Genomic DNA, 14,988 nt, shown 5'->3' with positions numbered 1-14,988 from the left:
ATCGTGTTTCAGTCGTACATGTGGTTATGCCACAAGATTTTGTACCAATCATTTCAAAGATGCTTTAAATACTGGGGCATGTTCATTCTTCCCAGAATGGGTGGATGACGTTCTAAACTACTTCTCAGTGTGGTGTGTTCACATTGTCACTTCCTGCTCCAGCAGTTGGTCTCTTTTGTGCTGTTTCACTGTTCAGAGTATAATACATGCAGAGTATCAGTGCCTCAGAGTAACATGTGCATGTGAGCATTGTGTCCTTTTTGACACAGTCAACCACAAGACTCTCTTGTCCACCCTTACTACCTGGATTGTTGCTAATATCAGGTAACATGGAGGGGATCGACAACTGCTCCATGCAGTTTCTTCACTGGTGTCCCACAAGGCGCAGTACATGCTCCTATTATTTTCTCCTTCTATACTTACTCTCTTGGTGAAGTTATATCCTCTCATTGGTTCTTTACCACTGCTATGCTGATGACACTCAACTTATCTTCTCCTTCCCACCCTCAGATACCACAGTTTTCAGAAATCAGAAAGTTCTGCCATTTTTATTAACACAGGTTGCTCATGTGCTTGTTCTGTCTCTTGTCATTTTGACACTCATACTACTGAAAATGTCTGATGGTAGGTCTTCCTCTTAACACAATTTGTCCTCTGCAAATTATCCAAAATGCAGCTGTGGACCTTGTATTCAACCTACGATCTCACACACCACCACCACTGCTGTGCTCCTCCACTGGCTTCCTCTAGCTGCATGCATCAGATTAAAAACTATGATGCTTGCCTACAAAGCCAAAAATGGACCAGCATCCTCTGACCTCAAAGCTCTTAATACTCTTTGCACTGCACCACAAACCCTCTACTATCTACTAACACTGCTCGACTGGTCCCACCATCTCTCAGAGTAAAAGATAAGTATACATCAAGACTATTTACTGTTCTGGAAGTCACAGGCTGGCTTTACAAGACCGGTGAAGACCTACCTCTTCCTGAAACACTTAAACTAGTGAATATTTCCCCTTTTCCTTTTATGTATTTAAAAAAACATTTGTGCTATAATTCCTCCCAGTAGAGGTTTTTGGGCTGATGTTGTCCTAAGTCTGTGACCTAGTGAACCAGTGTTAATGTATTCACTGATAGAGACTTCAAAGCACTCTTGTATGTCACTCCAGATAAGGGCATCTGCCAAATGCCAGAAATGTAAATGTAATTAAAATGGTCTGCACAGTAGAGTAGTCTGTCCCCAGGCTGGGTGAGGAAGACCATTCACAGTGGAGACTACTGTACAAGCTGCCATTAATAAAAAGAGCTGGAGATATACAGTGGAGAATCCTGCATGGTATCATTGCTGTGAAGGAGCTTATCTTGATTCTGTGTCTGGAGACAGGTCATGAGTGTCCCTCCTGTCTCCAAAGGGAGACAATTTTTCACACTTTTACATAGTGCTCAAGATTAAAAAGCCTTTTTGCCTCCTTGCAGTCTGTTTTAACTGTTTTATTAAACACTTTTCATTGCTAACTTTAATTCTGGGTCTAAAATAAACACAGAGCAGCCAAGAAAAAATGGCCATCTACATCAGCAAGAAAAACAAAGTAGAACAGAAAGGCAGCCTCAATGTTATAATGGTGACAACAGCAATGATAAAGTCCAGGATTATAATTGATTTTCAGTTTTAAACATTTTATAATTTGTTTTAATTAATTAATTAATTAATTAAAATCTTTAAATCCCTCATTTTTTTTTAATGCTGTTAATCCTTGAGCACCTTGATTATAGATTTTGGACTTGTCATTCTATGTATTGTCCACTAGAGGACTTCACTATTTCTCCATGTTGTATGTTGCTTTTCCCCTCTGTCTCTTTATAGTGTTTTTGCTGCCACCTGTGGCTCAGTTCCTTGTGTGGATTTAAATCCCCCTGTTTCTTCCTTCCTTTACTTGGTGTTAAATTGTGGCTCATGTTAGTAATGCTGTTGTTCTTGTCTGTTGCTTTTTTCTCACTTTGGCCTTCTTTGTATTTCACACATCAACCAGGACAAACAAGTGCTGTTAACGTTGTACTTCCTGTTTAATTGTAATTGTGTGGAAGTTAGTGTGTGTTCATTATGGTGCCATTTAAAATGAATAATATTGTATAGTTATAAATAATAGAATATTCATTATAAAATATTCACAATTAGAATGTACAATAAAAATGGGAGACTTTCTCACTTCTGTCTGGTCAGCAGTGAGCTGCTAAATATGCACTTCCACTTCCTGTTTTACTACAAACTTGAAGTGTGTGATCTATAGAGTGTGTTCATTATGATGAGACACGGTGCAGCAGTTGGTCAGTGTGTGTTTAGCTCTAATTCTCTCTTTGGATTAATGTGTTGGTTTGGATCCTCAGTAAGAATGCAGGTGTGTTTTCTTCTCCTCCTTATACAGCTTCATGTCACTGAAGGTAAGTCTGATGATCTCTCTCTCTCTCTCTCTCTCTCTCTCTCTCTCTCTCTCTCCTATTTAATACTATGTCATGAAATACTGTATGTATGAATTTTTCTTTTAAAGTAAAAAGTCATGCACTAATCTTACTCATATGGAAGTATAAAACTCACACTGAACAAATGATATTATTTATGTAAGTTTTGGAGTTGTCGTTTTAATTGAATGTAAATATAAACGTTAGAAAATGTTCATTATGGGAGTCTCATCAAGCCTGTTTAACACTTATTAAGTAAGAACTTTCTGCCAAGAAAAGTTTATTAATCCTTGTCTATGTCCTGGGTTTATGTATCATGATTGCTGTTCTGCTTGTTCCTTCCTCGTCCCCCTACACCTTCCTCTCGCTCTCTCATTGGCTGTTACTCATCGTGGTTCTTACAGCATCATACATGTGGTTACACCACAATAATTTGGTCCAATCAATTTAAAGATGCTTGAAACACTTGGTGTGTAAACTGTTCACAGAATGGATGGATGACGACATTAAAATGCTTACCCGTGTGGTGTGTTCACACTGTCACTTCATTTGGATACATTTAGGAAAAGTTTCCATTTTTCTGCTGTTCTGTTTCTGTGTCACAAGCCTCTAAACATTTTTGCCTAAACATTTTGCTGTGTTGTGTTCTTGCCACCATATTGCAAAATGATTTGTTTGTTGTTGTGTATTATGAGGTGTGTTGCTCTGTAGGAAGCGTTTAAAATAGCTTTTAATAAATAAATAGCACTGCTTTCTTTTACAAGCCTGTGGTGGTTATTAGACTTAGTTTTCAATACTTGTGATTAGTGAACACAAGTAAGTTCTGGACATTAGTGAGTTGTGGAGTTACAGGGTGTCTGTAGTTCTGTAGAGTTGTTGCAGATGGTGAACTGCTCATTAACAGATCATTAACTGGTGTGTTCATACAGGCTGCAGGCTGAAAGGAAATGGAGAGACAAGAGATCACTGCATACACAGGAGGCTCAGTACTGCTGCCCTGCTCCTGCACTGACCCTCACAGCAAACCTGAGACATTCACATGGGAGAAAAACACAAATGGAAATAACTGGGTACAGATATCTCCTGAGAGTGATCAGTACAAAGAGAGATATCAGCTGGTTAATGATCACTCTTCAGGAAATCTCTCTCTGCTCATATCACACCTGACTGTAGAGGATGATGGACTTTACATGTAGTGCTTCTTTACCCTTTACTAGTAGGATAGTGCCCTGAGCTCGTAAACTCTATTTCCCCAGATGGGCTCAGGTCTCCCCCCTTTAATTTCGACTAAAGATAGATTGGAATTTCTAGCAAAATGATCACTCACCTTCTGGTGTGTTGTCTATTGCAGCTTCTAACTTATAAAACAAATATAACACCACCTTTGTTCCCAAATTATAGCCGAATTTATTAACAAAAATGAATAGACAAATAAAATAATTAAAAGGTACTTTTGTTAAGCCAAATCAAATCTCATCAGAATTATATACTGCAGGAATGAGCAATTCACAAGATTTCAGTACTTAATACTAAAAAATAAAAATATACTGGTACAGATACTGAGCTCAACTTCTGAATATATACCTTTTAACCCTGTATATCGGCTTTCAATGCTTAACATATACCACTGTTAAGGAAACACAGTAACAAACTCTTTGGGGGAAAATTGTACCACTATATAACTATACAAACCACTATATAACTTATTAAACCTTTCTCTCCTTGCAGGTGCATCAACAAGACCTTCATCATCCACACCAGTGATCACAACAACTTCACCTCCTTCCAAACCAGGTACCACACACCACTGATACACACTGGAATGAAAATTCTTAGTTTTAGGGTTAGTACATCAGCTCACAGCAAGAACCCCACACTAACTTTCACTTCCTGTAGATGTCACAACAAAAGGTACAAAACCAACCCCAGTGCTCAATGATGAAACAACTGCACACTCTGAAACATCTTCTGGTAAAGCTAATGATCGACACACTACATAAACTTCTGTTCATTTAAGACGCACTTACTGTCTTCTCCTATTTTGCAAACGTGCGGGAAAAAAAACTTTCCCATGAAACATTTCTGTACAAATGATCTCTATAGAGACTTAGACGTTATACAAGAATCAACACATCTACAAACCCCTTATCAATTATTCTATCAAACTCTTCTCTATTTCTCTGCTTTCACACTTTCCCTCACTGTTTCTTTTTTACCATGCAACATTCAGTGTAACATTTAAACAGTCTTAAGGTCATGTTCTGACTGATATTGGTGATGTCTCTCCAGAACCTCTTCCATACATCCCTGTTGCTGTGGTGATTGTGATTTTTCTGCACATTATTGTGGCTTTCGTTTTTTGCTTAACCAGAAAGAAAGGTACAAACACGTTCAGGCTTTTTCAAAAATTCAGCAACCACTTCCATTTTAGCTGCATGCCCTGAGCTTTTCTTGTTTAATTTACTCTCCAGGTCCTGGTACAATTCATTACAGCAGAGGTGATAGAGCTGGAACAGTGAGTCTGCAGTAGAGAAGACCTCAATTTGCTGATTCATTAATAAATTAATCAAGAGAATTGTTTAAAAATTGCCTTGCATAAATTGTTCTGTAAATACTGTAGCTTCATTTCTTATTCACAGTTTGTTCTCTCCAAACCTTTCTAGCTTTCCCTTTGATACTTAATAGTATTTTAGCTAAATCACAGAAAATGTGGTTTGATTTTAAAGGGTTTTTTAAAGGGTTTGTATCTGATGTTCACATGCTTTTGATGCCTGCTTCACTTTCACAATATTTACATCATTGAAAGCTAGACACATTGTATAATTTCTTCACAAAATATTGTAATGTTCTTGGTTCTGGATTGGAACTGAGTTATTCTTCAGAGAGAACAAATACATCTGTTTCACAAAGATTATTGTAAGCATACATTCTAGTATTGATCAGCTTTGCCAGTCATCCGTTTTCCTGATGCTGGGTGCCTGGTCCATTGCCCAAAACAACTCTTCTCAGCCATGGAGCTGCTTTTATATCACCTGTTACCTGAAGGAACTGGATGAAGAATTCATCATCTCTTTCTTTTTCTGTCTTTCAGCAGTTCAGTATATTTTTCAGTATATACTTCTTTTTGCTCAGTATATTTTCCTCTAGCATTCTCAATTAGAGCTTTTCCCCATTAAATGTTGAAGCTCAGAATTCCAGACCATCACAGCTTCAGGGTCGATGGATTGATCTTGAGCTCACTGTCAGTATGAAGTTTCGCATTATCTCCTGTCTCTGTGTGGGCTTCTGCTTCTCCACACCATACAAAAACATCCTGTTAGATGGATAGATGGCTCAAAATCAAGCAGCAACCTGAAAAAACAATCTATCAATTAAGATCATAATGTGCAGTAACACTAAAATGCCAATAGATTGAGAGGTCAGATCTTCAACAGTAGACACGGTCATGTAAACCTCATGCAAAATATAATATACAATATACAATAAAATGCATGTTAACAAGAAGAAATGCAAATTAACACTGCTTTTGTTCGATGCATTAAAATGTATCAGTGTTAAATAGTTTATCAGTGTTAGACGATTAATAAGGATTCAGAACATACACTCAGTTCTGCTGTGCAAAAGACATGAGCGACTTTCTCACTTCTATGTGGTCAAGGCCATACTGCTAATTTTTCACTTCCTGTTTTAACTGAAAGTGTGTTCATTATGATGAGACACGGTGCAGCAGTTGGTCAGTGTGTGTTTAGCTCTAATTCCCTCTTTGGATTAATGTGTTGGTTTGGATCCTCAGTAAGAATGCAGGTGTGTTTTCTTCTCCTCCTTATAAGCTTCATGTCACTGAAGGTGAGTCTGCTGATCTCTCTCTCTCTCTCTCTCTCTCTCTCTCTCCTGTTTAATATGTCAGGAAATACCAAATGGAATGGAAATAAAAATATAAACATTAGAAAATGTTCATTATGGGTGTTTCATCAAACCTGCTTAACACTTTAAGTAAGAACTTTCTACCAGGACTTTATTAATCCCCATCTTTGTCCTGGGTTCATGTAGAATGCTGAGTCTCCTTCATCATGATTGCTGTTCTTCTTGTTATTCGTCATGGTTCTCTTCTTTTAAAGCATCATTTCAAAGATGCTTTAAACACTGTGTGTGTAAACTCTTCACAGAATGGGTAGATGATGTCACTCAACTGCTTACCCATGTGGTCAGTTCACACTGTCACTTCCTGCAGAGTTTCAGTGCCTCAGAGTAACATGTGCATGTGAGCATTGTGTAGTTTGTGGATTAACACTTGACCATGTGTGTGACAAATGATGAGAGATCTTTACATTCAAACTGACACTAAATTATCTCTTTCTTTTGATTAATTTGAGAAATATTGTTTTATTCTGCTCTTATTGTCTCTTTCACAAACACGTTTGCCTGACTCTGTAGAAATGTCATGTAAGGAGACCACAGGGCTGTGTGCTATGTGCCCTGTCAAGACACTGCAAAATGATTGGACTGAGGTAGAGCCGGCCTACCTGGAGGAGATTAAGACTCTGGAGGACTGGTGCCAGAGGAACAACCTCCACCTTACCGTCAGCAAGACTAAGGAGCTGATAGTGGACTTCAAAAAAAGTAGGAGAGGAACTAACAGACCCCTGTGATCAACAACAGCACAGTGGAGTGAGTGGACAGCTTCAGATACCTTGGTGTTCACATCACGCAGGAACTGTCATGGTCCTGTCACATCAACACCGTGGTGAAGAAGCGTCTCTTCCACCTCAGAGGCTTGAGAGACTTTAGACTGCCCGCTAAGTTGCTAAGGAACTTTTACTCCTGCACCATAGAGAGCATCCTGACGGGAAACATCACCACCTGGTTTGGGAACCAGGTTTTGAGGACAGACGAGCTCTTCAGAGGGTGGTGCGATCAGCTGAGCGCATCATCCGTACCAAGCTCCCTGACCTGCACTCGATCTACAACAAGTAGTGCTGGACCAAGGCCAGGAAGATCGTGAAGGACCTCAGCCATCCCAACAATGGACTTTTCTCACCGTTGAGGTCAAGCGCTTCCACTCCCTGAAGGGCAACACTAGGTGTGTTTACATGGACACTTTTTAATCAGATCGGACTGAATTCAATCAGATTGACGAATCCGATCGCAGCGTTTACATGAGCACGGTATAAGGTAATCAGATTGTAATGCGCGTTTACATGACACATGATTAGAATCGGATTAGATCTTTTGACATGCTCACAATCCACAAAAACATCCGTATGTCATACGTCATTTGTGTATTGATGAGGCTCTCACACACTGTGTATGTCTATCTAACAGGTAAGCATCTGGCAAGTAACACATATCAATACAATATGTATCAACATCCGTATGTCATACGTCATTCTTGCGTCATTGCACATGCGCAGAACTTTCCAGGAACATATTCCATCCGATTAAGTGTTTACATGTCCTCTCGATAGGACTAAAAATGGTTTAAACCACCCCTTACCAACTGACTGAAATTTTAATCAGATGTGGCAAATTTCATCCGATTGACGTGTTTACATGACACTTTTTTAATCTGATTGTGCTTCTAGTCCTGATACGATCGGATTACAAGTGTCCATGTAAACGCACCTACTGAGAGACTGAGGAGAAGCTTCTTCCTGCAGGCTATACGGTCTCACAATCAGAATCAGAATCTCACATAGGACTCAACTGATTAGACCTACTATGCTCCTACACACGTGTTGGAACTCCAACCATCCACACCGGACATTTGCACATTACAGGACTGTGGCACACAATAAACACACAAATGTACATCTGCACATTTGCACATTTCAAGACTGTGCACACAATACAAACACATAAGCACACAGTCTGCTCCCGTTTACATACAAAGAGAACTTATGCACATGCACTTTAAAGATGGACAATACCATTGCTCTCATCACCTAATTCCACTTCGTGACCACCCCGTACTGCTGTCCTTGGACACTATTGCACACTACACACTTCACTTTATATAATTTTGCAAAATTTTGTACTGCTGCTGTCTACAACACAGTTGCCGTATTTTACTTTTCCTATATATATATATATATATATATATATATATATATATTCTATTTTACATACATATTCTATTTTACATATATACCATACCTTACTTTATTTATATTTATTATATTTTATTCTATTTTTATTCTATTTTATTTTTTACCCACTGTGAACTTGTTGTTTTATATTTTATAGTTTGTATTTTTAGTATAATTCGTACTCTTATATTTTATATTTCGTATTTTTATATTTTATCCTTGTCTTTTGTTCTGTCCTTATTCCTTTTCCTTTTTCAAGGGTCAAAACAGTCGTGTAAGCATTTCACTGCATATCATTCTGTGTACCATTACACAGATTTATTGTATTTGACAAATAAAATTTGAATTTGAATTTAGACTGTAGTTGTGCATGATGCAGTGTGTTGCTCTGTTGTTGACATTAGTGGAGTTCCAGCATATCTGTAGTTCTGTAGAGTTGTTGCAGATGGCGAACTGCTCATTAACAGATCATTAACTGGTGTTTATACAGCAGAACAGATTACTGCAGACATTCACATGGAAGTGAAATGATGCAGCAAAGAAAAACGTTTGGGAAAAGATATCTCCTGAGAGTGATCAGTACAAAGACTTCAGCTGGTTAATGATCACTCTTCAGGAAATCTCTCTCTCCTCATATCACACCTGACTGTAGAGGATGGAGGAGATTACAGGTGTAGTGTTAGAGAAGGTGAATACAGACATGTCAGAATTCAGAATATTTTAGTTAAATCATGTTAAAAATATCTGGATTAAATATGATACAGCAGGTGTATAAGGTAGTTTACCTCAATCATCACTGCATTGCATTTCATGATACAATCTGCATGATTCCTGCCACATTGTCAAATACAAAGTGGTAAATAAAATAAATAAAAGTATATATATATATATATATATATATATATATATATATATATACACACAGTTGTGCTCATAAGTTTCCATACCCTGGCAGAATTTAAGATTTCTTGGCTATTTTTCAGAGAATATAAATGATAACACAAAAACTTTTCTTTCACTCATGCTTAGTGTTTGGCCGAAGCCATTTATTATCAATCAACCAACTGTGTTTACTCTTTTTAAATCATAATGACAACAGAAACTACCCAAATGACCCTGATCAAAAGGTTACATACCCCAGTTCTTAATACTGTATTGCCCCCTTTAACATCAATGACAGCTTGAAGTCTTTTGTGGTAGTTGTGGATGAGGCTCTTTATCTTCTCAGATGGTAAAGCTGCCCATTCTTCTTGACAAAAAGCCTCCAGTTCCTGCAAATTCTTGGACTGTCTTGCATGAACTGCACGTTTGAGCTCTCCCCAGAGTGGCTCAATGATATTGAGGTCAGGAGACTGAGATGGCCACTCCAGAACCTTCAATTTATTCTGCTGTAGCCACTGACAGGTCGACTTGGCCTTGTGTTTTGGATCATTGTCATGTTGGAATGTCCAAGTATGTCCCATGCACAGCTTCCGGGCTGATAAGTGCAAATTTTCCTCCAGTATTTTTTGATAACATACTGCATTCATCTTGTCACCAAATTTCCTGTGCCTTTGTAGCTCACACATCCCCAAAACATCAGCGATCCACCTCCGTGTTTCACAGTAGGAATGGTGTACCTTTCATCATAGGCCTTGTTGACTCCTCTCCAAATGTAGCGTTTATGGTTGTGGCCAAAAAGTTAAATTTTGGTCTCATCACTCCAAATGACTTTGTGCCAGAAGGTTTGAGCCTTGTCTTTGGGCTGTTTGGCGTATTGTAAGTGGGATACTTTGTGGCATTTGCGTAGTAATGGCTTTCTTCTGGCAACTCGACCATGCAGTCCATCTTTCTTCAAGTGCCTCCTTATTGTGCATCTTGAAACATGTTTTCAGAGAGTCCTGTATTTCACCTGAAGTTATTTGTGGGTTTTTCTTTGCATCCCAAACAATTTTCCTGGCAGTTGTGGCTGAAATTTTAGTTGGTCTACCTAATTTGGTCTTCTTTATTAGAGTTTGCACACTGTTGATACCTTTTTATATCCCTTTCCTGTTTTATACAGTTCAACTACCTTTTCCCGCAGATCCTTTGACAATTCTTTTGCTTTCCCCATGACTCAGAATCCAGAAACGTCAGTGCAGCACTGGATGAAAGATGCAAGGGTCTGTCAGGAGTCCAGAAACTCATTGACCTTTTATACACACACTAATTACAAGCAAACAGATCACAGGGGAGGATGGTTACCATTCAAACCTGTTTGTGTCAACTTGTGTGCATGTTATCAGGCCAAAAACACCAGGGTATGTAAACTTTTGATCAGGGTCATTTGGGTAGTTTCTGTTGTCATTATGATTTAAAAAGAGTAAACACAGTTGTTTGACAATAAATGGCTTCAGCCAACCACTAACCATGAGTGAAAGAAAAGTTTTTGTGTTATCATTTATATTCTCTGAAAAATAGCCAAGAAATCATAAATTCTGCCAGGGTATGTAAACTTATGAGCACAACTGTATATAATGTTTTGTAACTGATTTGTGTTATTTGTATATGCAGCATAATGTTGTATCTTGCTAATAATTGCCTTTTGTCATCATTATTTTTCAGAAACACATGAAGAATTCAGAATACTCCAACCTACATTTTTAGATTTCTAAAATGTTTATTGTTGGAGATGTACGGCAGTTCAAGTGACTTAGTGCAGACATAGAGGACCTATCACTGCCAGATGAAAGTGTAGACCAGATGAGCAGATTAATAGGAACATTTGAACCTCCAGCTGCTGATTTCAGTGAATGTGTTGAGGAAGCCTCTGAAGAAGCATCTGATAACCCGACTGGAACTCCCAGGGCTGGGCTGCTCAGTTGTAGATTCACTGCTGGTACTTTTGTTGTGGCATCCATGTCTTTCCTGGACCATCATTCCCACCCCCTCTCTCTCTCCCTCTCTCTCTCTCTCTCTCTCTCTCATCAATAGATGCATTGTAGCCAGTCTAAACAATGTATTGTAACAACACAACACTTTCCAACACTTTTACACTTTCATGTGTCTATTTCGTACAGTACAGTGTATATAGAATGTGTGGTCAAAGTATATCCTTCAACATTTTGAATACGACTATATATATATATATATATATATATATATATATATATATATATATATATATATATATATATATATATAATTTGCAAGTCTGTTTCTGGACAGATTTTTAAAAGTTAATTTATAGGTCTTGTGTATTTTGAAATATTGTGAAAGACTTTTTTTCCCCTTTTTTCTTAAGACAACACATTTAGTCATTCAGGAAACAAGTTAGTTCCTGTTTTCACTTACTCTTCAGTGGCTCTAAACAGTCAGACTTTCACCAGGCTCTCCTTTTACTTTGTTTGGAAATTAAAATAAATTGTTCTCTTCATTTCCAGCCTTTATATTAAATGTCTTCATCAGTATCTTTACTCATTGTGGTGTTTAGTAAAAGCAGAGTGTTTGGGATTTGTGTGTTTCTCTGTAGCATCACACTTTTTGTATTTCACTCTCCTTCATTGTCAGTGGCATACTGCTAAATTTGCACTTCCTGTTAATGTATGAATGTAATAAAGAGTGTGTGATCAGACACAGTGCAGCAGTCGTTCACTGTGTGTTTAGCTTTAATTATTTCTTGGGATTAAACTGGGTTTGGGTCCTCAGTAAGAATTTTTATGTCACTGAAGGTGAGTGATGCACACTGTAAAAAAAAATCTCGTAAAAAACCGGTCAAATCACTGGCAGCAGTGGCTGCAAAACAAAAATCGTAAAATTAAAGTAAAATACGTTCATTCAAATAAAGTGCAAAAACAATCATTTTACATACATTTATTCTTAAATATTTTACAGAAAAACACTGTCATTTTACGGATTTTTCCTTTACTATTATGAACCACTACTTTCAATAAAATGAGAGCATTAAATATTTTACAGAAAAACACTGTAAATTTACAGATGTTTCCTTTATTATTATATGACATCAAATTGACGCCACAAAATGACGTAAAAAAAAAAAACGTCAAAAAAGCAAATCAAATTGACGTCAACATATTGAGGTCTTATTTTGAACACCAAAATAATGACACAAAAGTAATTAAAGTAAGAAATATTTTATTTATCAGGCCCTTTTGGACACTTTCTTAGTCCGAACAGATCCATTTTCTATACCAGCTTTATTCCTAACTAGGATCACAGGGGTCTGCTAGAGCCTATCCTACCCTGCCAGTCCATCGCAGGGTCACACATATAGACAGACAACCACACACTTACTTCTATGTGAGTATTCCAATTTAGAATTACCAACCAACCTAACGTATATGTCGAACCCAGGATTCAAACCCAGGACCTTCTTGCTGTGAGGCAACAGTGCTAACCACCATGCTGACCAAACCTTAAAAACTGAAATTAAAAATGATCCCAAAATTAACATTACTCTTTTGACATTACAAAACCAGCTTCAGATGCCAAATGCCTTATAAGAAAAAGTGCTAAACAGCTGAATTTTTGATGTCAGTGTGATGTCAGTATGACATCAATTTCACATCTAAAACATGACATTGATGTCAAATGAACGTCAAACATTTTGGCCTACATATATTTTAAAAAAACTTTAAGTTTTAAAACTTTAAAAAAACATGCGTTGGTGTAATGACAAAAGTTAACTAAATTTCTTTTTAGAATTACAGAGTTTGAATGTAGAAATACACATACAACACATACCCATACAAATGAGTTTTACTGTAAAATGAAGGTGGGAAATGTTAAAATGTTATTATGGGCATAAACATTTGATATAATAAGCTACCTGTTTAATTACAATTTATTATTGTAATTTTACGTAAATTGCTATGTAATTTAAGATAACAGAAAAAATACAGTTAAAATAATACAGTATTTTTTGTAAAAAAAAATGAGAATTACTGTAATTTTTCATTAATGGTATAATCCTTAAAATTGCAGTCAATTTGTTAATTTAAAGATAATATTGGTCATTTTACTGGTTTTTAAATATAATTTTAAATAGCGGGAAACTACTGTAAAAAAATTAGAGTTATTTTCTGTAAAATTAGGATTTTTTTTTACAGTGCATGCTTGGGGGAGTAATGCTGCTAGAAAATAGATATTTTAAATATATATAGTGTGTGTGACTGTACTGTGTGTTGAAACAGATGAAAGAGGAAGTAACAACTGAAAAAATTAGTGGAAACTATTACTTCACTACATGATGTGTGAGTGTGTGTGTGTGTGTGTGTGTGTGTTTTAAAGACCGAGTGTAAGACTGCATTTCCACCACACACAGTGTCTCTGCTTATGGACATTAGTTATTAAAAATGCAGGTGTGTTGTTATCTTCTCCTTCTTCTTCACATCACTGAAGGTAAGTCTCTCTCTCTCTCTCTCTCTCTCTCTCTCTCTCGCTCTCTCTCTTTCCTATTTACTAATCTAAATATTTTAAAAATGTCAGAATTTACCATTTAAAGTCTATAAATCTTACCATCATCAATCTTACCTATGATGTGGAAATGTAAAGTGTACAAGAAACAACTGAAATCATGTGGTTGAGGTTTTTATGAGGTCATTACTGACCTGTGGCTTTGGGGTGTAACATCATGACACTATCTGTATCGGTATTTGTGCTCCCAAGATCCATTTCTGTGTCTGGATTGAAAGTTAAATTGTATTTTTACACCATTTCATGGATTGCAGTGCAAATATTCAGGCAAGAAGAGCATTGGTTTACAGTAAAATACCAGAAAAGGTCATTCATAATAGGCTTTAGGTAGGTGTGTGAATTGTTTTTTTTTTTCTGCCATTTGTTTTAGCAACTAATTTTGGCAACCTTTGTTCATGTAATCTCTGAAATTCGTTTTTCAATTGTGAGTTCATTCTCTGGTTAAAGTCGCTGAATCAGAGTAAGCTAGATAAAGGAAGTGATGAGTCAGTGGATAAAGGAAGTGATTTCAAATCATGGGACCTCTTTAGATAAAGTCACTTTGTATTAAAACACAAAGAAATGTAATGGATTAGATCACAGTACTTTTATTGTAGAATAAATAAATACTGCACCTCCAGATACTGACCCTGAACCATATTTGTATTCATATAGAGCATTTATCTGTTAATGTTTTGAGATTCAGTTACATCCCTGCTGTGGATGTTAGTGCCTTGTGGAGTAACAGGATGTCTGTAGTTCTGTAGAGTTGTTGCAGATGGTGAACTGCTCATTAACAGATCATTAACTGGTGTGTTCATACAGGCTGCAGGCTGAAAGGAAATGGAGAGACAGAAGAGATCACTGCATACACAGGAGTCTCAGTACTGCTGCCCTGCTCCTGCATTGACCTCCACAGCAAACCTGAGACATTCACATGGATGAAAACCAAAAATGAATATAACTGGGTACAGATATCTCCTGAGAGTGATCAGTACAAAGAGAGATT

General features: G+C 37.1%; 1 protein-coding gene and 1 long non-coding RNA gene across 3 annotated transcripts in view; both read left to right on the top strand.

The window, feature by feature from the left end:
- The first annotated feature begins 2,326 nt into the window (after positions 1-2,326).
- LOC131354437 (uncharacterized) lies at positions 2,327-8,529 on the top strand. Its single transcript, XR_009204754.1, has 5 exons — positions 2,327-2,442; positions 3,390-3,530; positions 4,189-4,254; positions 4,750-4,839; positions 4,932-8,529. It is a non-coding gene; the product is annotated as an uncharacterized LOC131354437 (long non-coding RNA).
- A 5,240-nt stretch (positions 8,530-13,769) lies between these two features.
- Positions 13,770-14,988, top strand: part of LOC131354435 (cell adhesion molecule DSCAM-like) — a 4,405-nt gene continuing 3,186 nt past the window's right edge. For both annotated transcript variants that reach the window (XM_058392067.1, XM_058392066.1), the window contains exons 1-2: positions 13,770-13,925; positions 14,805-14,988. The exon at positions 14,805-14,988 is cut by the window's right edge and continues 131 nt beyond it. In XM_058392067.1, coding sequence (XP_058248050.1) covers positions 13,880-13,925; positions 14,805-14,988 — 230 coding nt within the window. In that variant the 5' untranslated portion in view covers positions 13,770-13,879. The remainder of the gene's footprint in view (positions 13,926-14,804) is intronic.

This window comes from Hemibagrus wyckioides, linkage group LG06 (assembly GCF_019097595.1).
Source record: "Hemibagrus wyckioides isolate EC202008001 linkage group LG06, SWU_Hwy_1.0, whole genome shotgun sequence".
Taxonomy (NCBI): Eukaryota; Metazoa; Chordata; class Actinopteri; order Siluriformes; family Bagridae; genus Hemibagrus; species Hemibagrus wyckioides.
Note: the sequence above shows the minus strand (reverse complement) of the source record. Positions and strands in the feature narration are given on the sequence as shown.